Genomic DNA, 13,186 nt, shown 5'->3' with positions numbered 1-13,186 from the left:
TATACATACACACACAGACACATAGAAGGAAATATCCGGTTTATTAAAGACCAAAAAACGAGATGAGATGATTGGTTGTAAAAAGTGGGCGGGGCTTCGTTGTTATCTGAGGGGGGGGGGGTCTCTGTGTCATCACTCTGAGGGGGGGGGGGGGCTCTGTGTCATCACTCTGTTTTTATTGTATTTAAATGTGTCGGTGATATTTTAATCTCTGTAGAAGGAAACTTCTCACTAACACCTGTCAATCATTTTACTCTCTGTGGACGGACGACTCTTCAATAAATCGCATCAAACTTTCTCTCTGACTCTTTATTTCACTTTTAAGTCCCAAAGTTTACAGGATGGGAAGTGTTAGAAAAGTTATATTTATTTATTATTTATAATAATTATCCTAACAGGAAGAATCTGTTTGTTTTCTGAAGATGGAGTCAAATATCTCAGGGAAAAATGCCGGGGAAAAATAAGTCAAAATAGGTGGAAAATTGGTAAAATATCTGCAAAGAAACTCAGAAAATATCTAAAAAATAATCTGTAAAAATATCTGAAAATAATCCGGAAAATATTCAAAAAAATAATCTGGAAAATATTAAATAATTAATCCCGAAAATATTTAAAAAAAATTCGGAAAATATTCAAAAAATAATCCGGAAAATATTTTTAAAAAAAAATTCGGAAAATATTAAAAAAAATAATCTGGAAAATATTAAATAAATAATACCGACAATATTAAAAAATAATTCGGAAAATATTCAAAAAATATTCCGGAAAATATTAAAAAAATAATTCGGAAAATATTAAAAAAATATTCAAAAATAATCCGGAAAATATTCAAAAAATAACCCGGAAAATAATTTTTTTTTTTTACAATTCCTTGAAAATGTAAAAATATAGGACAGAAATTTGCAATATATCCGAATAAAGAATCAGTTAAAAATGGGAAGAGTGATGTTTAAAACCGTTATGATGATGCACGGTGCCGTTACTGCCTGTGTGCAGTGTCCGTGTCTGTCCGCCAGGTGTCGCTGTCGGCCCGCGGCTCTCTCGGCTCCGTGTTGCCCCGGATATGAACCACCTGCCGGGGTTACCGTGCTCCACCATGGCGTGGAGGAGCTGCGCGGTTCTGTTCAGACTGACCGGAGAAGATGTTTTCCGGAGCTCCGCGAGGGGAGGCAGGTCAGTCACCACCACAGCCGGAAAAAGAGAGCCCTTCCCGGCTGACACACAGCCAGAGCACCGCTGTTCGGAGTTAGCTCCGTTAGCTTTCAGGGACGGTTACATTAAGTAGCTCTGTTAGCAACCCGGCTAACGTTAGCCGGGTAGCTAACAGAGCTGTTTGTTTTGATACATCTACACAGTTTAATCATCAGTCTTTTTAAATTAAAATATGGATTTAAGATGACAAAATAAATTTTTAGTTCCAGTTTTCGAGTCTCTGTTTGCAGCTGTGAGTTTAAAATCACATATCACATCACTTTAATATATTAAATATCAGTAGTGGAATGTAACTAAGTACATTTACTCCAGTACTGTACTTAAGTCCAAATGTTGAGGTACTTGTACTTTACTTGAGTCTTTTCTTTTGATGTCACTTTCTACTTCTACTCCGCTACATTTCAGAGAGAAATATTGAACTTTTTACTCCACTACATTCATCTGTTACAGCTTTAGTTACTAGTTACTACTTATCGGTTACAGCAGACCAGACTCCATGTAAATAATCAGGACTTTTATTATCGTCAGAAACACTTCATTCAAAGTGTACAGAAACTAAATAAAACTATCAAAAGCCGTCTTGGTTCATCTTTCCACTGTTCCAACAATCACCACTCTGGTTTGGTTGAAATAAACACTTAATTCACCCATTTACATGTGGAGATATGCTGACTCTATACACGCTAAAAGTCCTGATTATTTACATGGAGTCTGGTGGAAATATGCTGGCTCTATACACGCTAAAAGTCCTGATTATTTACATGGAGTCTGGTGGAAATATGCTGGCTCTATACACGCTAAAAGTGCTGATTATTTACATGGAGTCTGGTGGGTTTGGGTTTCATGATGCACGTGTGTTAAGCAAAAACCGTCAGTCAGCGTCCACTAAAAGTTCTGTTGTTGCTGCTGACAGACTCAGATTATTATTCTAAGTGCCTTACAACATTATGGGATGGATCCCTACAGAGATAGACCTTTTCGTTAAAGAGTAAGATCCTTTTAGTTTAACATGAAACAGCCCCGAAATCACCATCACCAAATTCCACCAGACTCCATGTAAATAATAAGGACTTTTAGCGTGTATAGAGCCAGCATATCTCCACCAGACTACATGTAAATAATCAGGACTTTTAGCGTGTATAGAGCCAGCATATTTCCACCAGACTCCATGTAAATAATCAGGACTTTTAGCGTGTATAGAGCCAGCATATCTCCACATGTAAATGGGTGAATTAAGGGTTCATTTCAACCAAACCAGAGTGGTGATTGTTGGAACAGTGGAAAGATGAACCAAGACGGCTTTTGGTAGTTTTATTTAGTTTCTGTCCACTTTGAATGAAGTATGTTTTACGGTGATAAAAGTCCTGATTATTTACATGGAGTCTGGTGGAGTTTGGTGATGGAGATTTCGGGGCTGTTTCATGTTAAACTAAAAGGATCTTACTCTTTAACTAAAAGGTCTATCTCTGTAGGGATCCTTTCATAATGTTGTCAGACATGTTTTCTGACGTGTTTGTTGCTTATTCTGACTTTTTCCTTTCTTTGCGACACTTCATTCAGCTTTTTTCAACAGTATTTGCCACTGAAAGCGTCTTGTTTCTCTGAGAATAATGCTGCCTGAATGTCTCCTAAATGAAGGAGTTTTTGAATGAGGTTTGGTGTGAAGCGTGTTTTCGTCTCTCTCCAGCTTCCAGCAGCGATGCGGCTTCAGGAAAGTCTCCAAGAAACCTGAATCTAAGAAGGTGGAGGAGGAGCTGGCCCCCCCCAAACTCCCAGAATCCTCGGAGGCTGTGGCCCCCCGCCGGACCCCAGTAGCCCCCCTCCTGGCGCCGCAGGCCTCCCCCGCCTCGCCACGGGCCTTCAGCCGCCTCGTCAGGCCGCTCATCTTCACCGTGGGGGTAGGTGCAGACGCACATCGCCATGACGATGCTGAAACCAAATATCTTTCAGCCCTAATATGTATATGGATGTGTGTTTTATACACACACACACACACACACACACACATACACACACACACATGCAGACACACACACACACAGACAGACAGACACAAAGACACACACACACAGACACACACAAAGACACACATACACAGACACATACATACACACACACACACACACACACACACACACACACACACACACACACACACACACACACACACACACACACACACACACACACACACACACACACACACACACACACAGACAGACAGACATATACACATATACACATACACACACACACACACACAGACACACACACAGACACACACACACACACACACACACAGACCCACACAAAGACACACACACACACACACACACACAGACACACACACAGACACACACACACACACACACACACACACAGACCCACACAAAGACACAGACACACACACAGACACACACACACAGACACACACACACACACACACACACACACAGACACACAAAGACACACACACAGACACACACACACACACACACACACAGACACAAACACAGACACACACACACACACAGACACACAAAGACACACACACAGACACACACACACACACACATACACACACACATAGACACACACACACACACACATACACACACACATACACACACACACACACACATACACACACACACACGGCGATGTCGATGTGTGTTTTCTGCTCACATTCGTACGTTGTCTGACTAACTCCACGTCAGTTCACAGGCTGCTCGTTCGGCGCCGCCGCCATCTGGCAGTACGAGTCCCTCAAGTCCCGAGTCCAGACCTACTTCGACGAGCTGCGAGCTGATTGGCTGGAGAAGCTGCGGCCGCAGAAACGCGGAGACGTCCGCAAAGAGGTAAGGACGGTACCCGACTCTACTCCGGCTCCTCCACACGGTGATCAGACACCTGTCCTGTAACGGGAACGAGGACAGTGGAGAACTGAGCCAGATGATGTTTCCAGACTCTGACTTCTCACGTATTTCGTGTAGTTTGTAACGTCGTGATACAGGTCGTACACTTCATTCATAAAGCTCTTTAAAAGGTCTTACATATGACTGGGTGGAGAAACCCTGGTTTAAGGCTTTTTACACAGCGTTTACAGGTTGTTTTTGTGGACGTTCTCTCGGTGTTCTCAGCCCTGATTGGCCGTTTGTGTTTTTCAGATCAACCAATGGTGGAACAGCTTGAGTGAGGGTCAGAGGACGGTCACAGGTGAGACATCCTCCATCCTGCTACAACTGTAATTTGTATCACACACACACACACACACACACACACACACACACAGAACACACACACACAGAACACACACACACACACACACACACACACACACACATACACAGAACACACACACACACACACACACACACACAGAACACACACACACACAGAACACACACACACACACACACAGAACACACACACACACACAGAACACACACACAGAACACACACACACACAGAACACACACACAGAACACACACACACACAGAACACACACACACAGAACACACACACACACACACACACACACACACACACACAGAACACACACACAGAACACACACATACACACACACACACACACAGAGAACACACACACACACACACACACAGAACACACACACACACACAGAACACACACACACACACACACACAGAGAGAACACACACTCCTTCTTATAGGACACCAGGGCTGTTGGAACGAATTCCGAAATTCTAATATAATTCGAATATTAAAAAAGTCAATGCTACTCGAATGCTGAAGTTACTATTCGAATATTGCTTTTTTAAAAATGTACATTTTTAATTTTTTGATATGCAGTCTTACCTTCCTCGCCCCTTGGCTTACACGCATGTCAAAATGCAATGCTGTTGTTTCGTCTGATGAGCAATAAAGTTTTTGAATCGTAACATAATTGTGCACGTTATCCGCGCTGCGTCATCGTAACAATACTGTCAGAAATGGCGGCGACGTATCCACTGAAACGGAGATCACCACTCCTGGCAATTTGAGAAGCGACGTGGTGAAGAAGAAGGTGTTTGGATTTCAGACCGTAAAATGGAGAAATTACAAATGAAGACGCGGCAAGCTGCAGAATATGCAAAATCCGAACGAAATATCACTCCCCAACGAGCGTCCTGCGACCTTCCACCCTGAGGAACCGCCGCTGAAACAGGCAAGAATTCCTTCTTTTCTGCCTCTCTCCTCATCACGGGGCTTACCGGCTGTCCGCCTAAAAGGCCATAACGGACAAACTGACGCGGTTTACCTGTAAAGATACGAGACCGATCAACGTCACGCAGGGGTCTGGATTTAAAGACTTTATTCGCGAGCTTGAGCCGAGGTACCCGGTTCCTAGCCGCGCAGCAACCGCTGACAGAGTTGTGAAACTCCGTGACACGACATCAGTAGGGCTGTCCTCGACTAAAGAAGCTCTTAGTCGACTAACACTTGTATGATTTTGTCGATTAATCGATTAGTTGATGTAATCGACAGAGCTGTGCTCTTTGAGAGGTGATTAAGACTAGAAAAGCACAGTATAAATGTAGTTAATGAACCATCTGTAAAACTGAGTTTCTCCACAATTAATCCTGCAAAAGCACCACTTTAAATCTTGTGCTTACCAGAAATGTGCTCATAAGTTTCTTGGAAATGAGTAATTAAGCATGAATAAGCATAAAAAATGACTCATGAACTAAAGAAGTCTTAGTCGACTAAGACCAAAACGAGTGATTAGTCGACTAATCGACTAAGAGGGAGCAGCCCTAGACATCAGACAAAGGATCAGTGGAAGAAAGACGGCCCTGACCACGGATGGCTGGACATCACTCGCCACAGAGGCGTATGTGACGGTCGCCGTACGTTTCATAGATAATGACTGGGAATTAAAAGATGAAATTCTCAAAACGGCTGCCGAGAGCGTCGCCGAGTGCATCTCAAACGTACTCAGGGAGTACAACGTTGGTCGCGAGTCCATCACCGCTGACAACGCGGCTAATTATATCGACGCCGTCGAGAGGCACCTGCAGGCCGTCAGGGATGTCCCGAGTCCGAGTCATGTGATTTTGAGCATCTACCGATACCGAGTCCTGATCCGATGCATCTATAATATATAAAAAAAAAAGACTAAAGAAGAGCGAAAAAACAGATCCAGGATGTTCCTTATTTTTTATTTAATTCACCTTATTTTAACATCCAACAACTCTGTTAACAAACAGAGCACTTCTGTTACATATCTCACAGTTTGCTACGGCAACGTTGTTGTCATCAACTTCATAATACCTCCAGACCGCAGACGTACTCACGCTTTCCGCTTCAAGCTGCTTCCGTGTTCTACTTTGCCGGCATTTAACCAATAGCGTCTCTGCAACAAAGTGATGTCATGCCACCGCGTAACTATAGATGTGTTCAAAAATAATGAGAATATATATACATATATATCCCAGTCCTGATCGGGAGGTAACGTCCGATTCCGATCGCGTCTGAAACCACGTGACCGGGCCCGATTTCCGATCACGTGATCGGATCTGGACGTCCCTAGCGTCAGTGTCCCGTGCATGGCACGCGCCGTCGACCTGGCCGCGAGGAAAGGGCTGGCAGTGCCAGCTGTAGAAACTCCAGTCGGCAGCGTGAAGGCCCACAGCGCTGCGTTTTAACAAGTCCACTACCGACCGCTACCTTTTGGAATCCAAGCGGAAGCTGCTTGGTCTTAAGGCCGTTTCACACTGTACGCGGCATGCGCTGCGCTCGCCGTTAGGTTTTCCTATTCCCAACTATATTTGTTGTGCTCGCCGCCAGGCTCAGCGCAAATTTACGTCATACATGCGCCAATATTTGAATGCACGTCACGTCTGCGTCCGGTGTTTACATCAGACGTGCAGTAGGCTACATGCAACATTGTGTAGGATACACAGTAGTGATTTGGTGGAGACAATGTTTCTGTCTTTGAAACATAGGAAAGCCTTGTTCCGTTTGTGGATCCACGTGTGTTCGGTGTTTACTTTTTTTCTTTTTATTCAGACACATCACAGCGCACCGCGGCCGCTCTTGCGCATGCCGCGGTCAAAGTTGAACCATGTTGAACTTTGACCGCGGCACGCGCAAAGTTCAACATGGTTCAACTTTGACCGACTAAGAGGTGTTTGTTCCGTTTGTGGATCCACGTGTGTTCGGTGTTTACAAGTAAACACCGAACACACGTGGATCCACAAACGGAACGAGGCTTTCCTATGTTTCAAAGACAGAAACATCATCTCCACCAAATCACTGCTGTGTATCCTACACAATGTTGCATGTAGCCTACTGCACGTCTGACGCAGAATCAAATCAAATATTGGCGCGTGTATGACGTAAATTTGCGCTGAGCCTGGCTTTGCTCAGCGCAAGCGGCAGACCAGTTCTTGCGCGCGCAAGCCATTGACAATAATGGGTTTCATAGCGCAGCGCTGCCGTTTGCGCGTACAATGTGAATGGCCCTTTAAACCTGCGGAGCTAGCGAACGACCGCTCCGGCAGCAGCGGCCATCACGGAGACGAAACGTGGTCATCTGGAGTCGACGACCAGCGAGTGGACCCTTACGGAGCAGGTGAGTGACAAAAACGATGTCCATACTGTATGTATGCATTACATGTAGTAGCCAGGTGATGTTGATTGACCAATTAATAGGCTAATAGGCTGCATAGCAGCATATGCATAGCTGCGTTACGTTAAGCTGCTAGCCAGAACGTTATTCTAATTCTGTTTGTGTGTATTTTTGTAGGCGAGAGCAGCGCTTAAGCCACTCAAAGTGGCCACTGAGGCGTTACCCACCGACCGATTTTCCAACAGCCTCAGCCATCCACGGGTGATCTCAGCGCTCAGTGAAATGGAAACGAAGACAAAAACGGACCTCTACAATCGATACAGTCCAGACAAAGATGCCTTCGAGAGCTAAGTTAGCTGCCAGTGTTTTGCGGAGCGTGCAGCCGTGGCTACGGGGGATACCGCGCCAGGAGAAAACTGCTCTCAGTGCTACGGGGGGACCTTTCTGGTGATGTTTACCGCCAAGGAGCAGACGCATCAGGCGGTCCCTTAGATATAGGAGCCGCGCTACGGCAAGAAATGTTGATCCACGAAAGTGAGACCCCTCTACCCACCGAGAGCAGCCCGTTATCACGGTGGAAGACGTCACAGTCTAAGTACCCCCACCTTGCCCAGCTGGCACGGCGCTACTCGACCATCCCGGGCCAACAACCTTAGGGATTGAATCCTGCCAATGTTGTCTGAAATGTTGAATGTAAATGTTAACGCACTTTGATTAAGGCATCTTCATTTTATTTTACTTGTTTGTCTTCAATTTGTGAAGATCGGTTGTGTTCAGTAGAAGCTGTGCAGTTACCGGTGCAGTCTCAGCACCCATTGTTTATATATATATATATATATGCATATATATAATATATATACACAGAAATGTTCATTAAAGTTAACAAATTAAAGTCATTCATTTTGTCCCGCTGTTTGATTGTTAATAAGAAAGCGATCACCTGTTTCTAAATGTTTGTTGTAATGTTAGTCGTCCCTCTAGTGGACAGAACGTGTAACAACAACCACATGGCCATCCATGAGCCTGCGTAATGTCGTAAATATTAATAACAGGATGAATTTGAGGATTTAATATTCAGATATTATTTGAATATTAAATAAAATAAGGAATGGAATTCGAATAGTATTATAGAGGAAGATTGACAGCCCGACCGTACACACAGAACACACACGCACACACACACACACACACACAGAGAGACACACACATGGAGACACAACCAGCCTGATCCTCACCTCTCTCTCTCTCTGTCGTCTTTTTTTTCCCAGGGATCATTACAGCGAACGTCGTCGTGTTCTTGTGTTGGAGGGTGCCGTCTCTGCAGCGCTCCATGATCAAATACTTCACAGCCAACCCGGCATCCAGTGAGTCCGTCTCTCTCACACACACACACACACACACACCCTCCATCATAACTTTACATAACGTAACCCCGACACAGTACATCACAGCTTTACTGGCCCTGAAATTAAGACTGTGTGTGTGTCTGTGTGTGTCTGTGTGTGTCTGTGTGTGTGTGTGTGTGTGTGTGTGTGTGTCCTGCAGAGACTCTGTGCTCCCCGATGCTCCTCTCCACCTTCAGCCACTTCTCCTTCCTCCACATGGCGGCCAACATGTACGTCCTGTGGAGCTTCTCGTCCAGCGCCGTCTCCATGCTCGGCCGGGAGCAGTTCATGGCCGTCTACCTGTCTGCAGGTACCCCCTACCCCCCCACACCACACACACACACACACACACAGTCACACACACGCACACAGAGACACACACAGTCACACACACACACACAGTCACACACACGCACACACACACACACAGTTCATGAGAATATGTTGGATGAATAAAACAAACTGGACTTCAGCCACTGAGTTCTTTTTCTTCTCTTCTTCTTCAGGTGTAGTTTCTTCGTTTGCCAGTTATGTGTGTAAGACGGCCACCGGGAGGTTCGGGCCGTCTCTGGGCGCCGTAAGTAACAACACACACACATACAGACAGACACACACACACACACACACACACACACACACACACACACACACACACACACACACACACACACACACACACACACACACACATACACACACACATACATACATACATACATACATACATACAGACAGACACACACCAAGGTTATAATCGTTAACGAAAACGAACGAAATAACGAAGAAATTCCGACATTCCACGTCAACTTGAACACAACATGTCCGTGGCTCCGTGCCTCTCGCCTGGCATCATGTCGGTACCGAAAGTCGGAAGTCCTATTTGATTATGACTGTGTCAGATAAAAGTGCCTTGCAGTGGAAGGTGGTAAAATATGTTGTCAATTTATTACAGGGAAAAATCACACGAATTTGAAAGTACATTTGAGAAGCGCACACAAGCTAGGAGGCTAACCTAGCTTAGCTTAACAAGGTAAAGGAGAACGTAAAGCCCCCTTTCCCCGAAACAGAAGCTAACCCCGGTAACGTTACAGGCATGGATGTATGGGTACAGGGCATGGATGTATGGATACAGGGCATGGATGTATGTGTACAGGGCATGGATGTATGGGTACAGGGCATGGATGTATGGGTACAGGGCATGGATGTATGGATACAGGGCATGGATGTATGTGTACAGGGCATGGATGTATGGGTACAGGGCATGGATGTATGGATACAGGGCATGGATGTATGGATACAGGGCATGGATGTATGGCTACAGGGCATGGATGTATGGCTACAGGGCATGGATGTATGGGTACAGGGCATGGATGTATGGATACAGGGCATGGATGTATGGGTACAGGGCATGGATGTATGGAAAGGGGGCATGGATGTATGGGTACGGGGCATGGATGTATGGGTACAGGGGCCAGGGCATGGATGTATGGAAAGGGGGCATGGATGTATGGATACGGGGCATGGATGTATGGGTACAGGGCATGGATGTATGGATACAGGGCATGGATGTATGGGTACAGGGCATGGATGTATGGATACAGGGCATGGATGTATGGAAAGGGGGCATGGATGTATGGGTACAGAGCATGGGTGTATGGGTACAGGGCATGGATGTATGGGTACGGGGTATGGGTGTATGGGTACAGGGCATGGATGTATGGGTACGGGGTATGGGTGTATGGGTACAGGGCATGGATGTATGGGTACGGGGTATGGGTACGGGGCATGGATGTATGGGTACGGGGCATGGGTGTATGGGTACGGGGCATGGGTGTATGGGTACAGAGCATGGGTGTATGGGTACAGGGCATGGATGTATGGGTACGGGGTATGGGTGTATGGGTACAGGGCATGGATGTATGGGTACGGGGTATGGGTGTATGGGTACAGGGCATGGATGTATGGGTACGGGGTATGGGTACAGGGCATGGGTGTATGGGTACGGGGCATGGATGTATGGGTACGGGGCATGGGTGTATGGGTACGGAGCATGGGTGTATGGGTACAGGGCATGATGTATGGGTACGGGGCATGGGTGTATGGGTACGGGGCATGGATGTATGGGTACAGGGCATGGGTGTATGGGTACAGGGCATGGGTGTATGGGTACAGGGCATGATGTATGGGTACGGGGCATGGATGTATGGGTACAGGGCATGGATGTATGGGTACAGGGCATGGATGTATGGGTACAGGGCCAGGCAGCATCACAGAGACAACAGCAGGACAGAGAACACTACAGGAAGGCTTTCACCAGCGACCTGACAGCTGCTGGTTAGTAAATACGCAGGAACACCAAAAGTGGGAGGAAGCGTGGGTTAATATGTGGATTATTATGGGATGTCTACACAACTGTGAGACTCGATTGACTTCTAAAAGTTCGCCACTTTACTCAAAACAAAGTTGAAAACACCTGTTGATGTCTTCTTTAGTCTGTTGGCTATTTAGGTTTTTTTCCTGGAACACGTCTCTTGTACATTTTGCACCTACAGCACTTATACTGCGTCTTGTGTAGACTGTTTACATATTTATGACCATATGTAGGCTACATGTTATTTACTGGTGTTATTGTTGAATACATTGTGAATACATATTTCTAAAATTGTATCATGTTTTTGTTGTTATTATAACACAATACTTTTTCTGATCTTTTTGAATCCCCTGACAAATAACCCAAATATTACAAAAAAAGACTAAAACTAATAAAAACTAAACTGAATTTGAAAACAAAAAGTCAAAACGAAATAAAAATAAAAACTAATGAAAAATGCAAAACTATAATAACGTTGACACACACAGACACTGTAATAACTCCTCCTTCAGAGTTAACCTGATCCGTGTGACTGTAACTCCTGTTTTGATAATAAAGGTTATTGTAAAGTTTGAGTTTTGGCGTGCCTGTTGTCCGTGAGCGTTGAGTGTCTGTTTGTGTCTCTTCAGTCCGGCGCCATCATGACCGTCCTCGCCGCCGTCTGCACCAAAATGCCCGAAGCCAAACTGGCCATCATCTTCCTGCCCATGTTCAGCTTCACGGCCGCCAACGTAAGACACGCTTCACACGCCATCACACATACATGTTCAGCTCCACCGCCAACGTCAGACACGCTTCACACGCCATCACACATACATGTTCAGCTCCACCGCCAACGTCAGACACGCTTCACACGCCATCACACACACATGTTCAGCGCCACAACCAACGTCAGACACACTTCACGCGCCATCACACACACACACGTTCAGCTCCACAGCCAACGTAAGACCCACTTCACACGCCATCACACACACACACACACACACATGTTCAGCTCCACAGCCAACGTCAGACACGCATCACACGCCATCACACACATGTTCAGCTCCACAACCAACGTAAGACCCGCTTCACACGCCATCACACATACATGTTCAGCTCCACAGCCAACGTCAGACACGCTTCACACGCCATCACACACACACACACACGTTCAGCTTCACGGCTGCCAACGTAAGACATGCTTCACACATTTGAAAATGTATTTATGCCGCACTGTATTTAACTAATTATCAATCAATTATTATTATTATTAATGTTCTAACTCTCTCTCTCTCTCTCCCTGTCTCTCTGTCTCTCTCTGTCTCTCTCTCTCTCTCTCTGTCTCTCTCTGTCTCTCTCTCTCTCTCTCTCTCTCTCTCTCTCTCTCTGTCTCTCTCTCTCTCTCTCTGTCTCTCTCTCTCTCTCTCTCTCTCTCTCTCTCGCTCTCTCTCTCTCTCTCTCTCTCTCTCTCCCTGTCGCTCTCTCTCTCTCTCCCTGTCTCTCTCTCTCTCTCTGTCTCTCTCTCTGTCTCTCTCTCTCTCTCTCTCTCTCTCTCTCTCTCCCTCTCTCTCTCTCTCTCTCCCTGTCTCTCTCTCTCTCTCTCTCTCCCTGTCTCTCTCTCTCTCTCTCTCTCCCTGTC

General features: G+C 45.7%; 1 protein-coding gene across 1 annotated transcript in view; it reads left to right on the top strand.

The window, feature by feature from the left end:
- The first annotated feature begins 1,031 nt into the window (after positions 1–1,031).
- The window catches only part of LOC116055561 (presenilins-associated rhomboid-like protein, mitochondrial), a 13,319-nt gene continuing 1,164 nt past the window's right edge, over positions 1,032–13,186 (top strand). Inside the window, exons 1-8 of the mRNA XM_031307570.2 lie at positions 1,032–1,173; positions 2,900–3,110; positions 3,930–4,070; positions 4,380–4,428; positions 9,075–9,170; positions 9,352–9,501; positions 9,698–9,768; positions 12,192–12,293. Coding sequence (XP_031163430.2) covers positions 1,064–1,173; positions 2,900–3,110; positions 3,930–4,070; positions 4,380–4,428; positions 9,075–9,170; positions 9,352–9,501; positions 9,698–9,768; positions 12,192–12,293 — 930 coding nt within the window. The 5' untranslated portion in view covers positions 1,032–1,063. The remainder of the gene's footprint in view (positions 1,174–2,899; positions 3,111–3,929; positions 4,071–4,379; positions 4,429–9,074; positions 9,171–9,351; positions 9,502–9,697; positions 9,769–12,191; positions 12,294–13,186) is intronic.

This window comes from Sander lucioperca, chromosome 5 (assembly GCF_008315115.2).
Source record: "Sander lucioperca isolate FBNREF2018 chromosome 5, SLUC_FBN_1.2, whole genome shotgun sequence".
Taxonomy (NCBI): domain Eukaryota; kingdom Metazoa; phylum Chordata; class Actinopteri; order Perciformes; family Percidae; genus Sander; species Sander lucioperca.
Note: the sequence above shows the minus strand (reverse complement) of the source record. Positions and strands in the feature narration are given on the sequence as shown.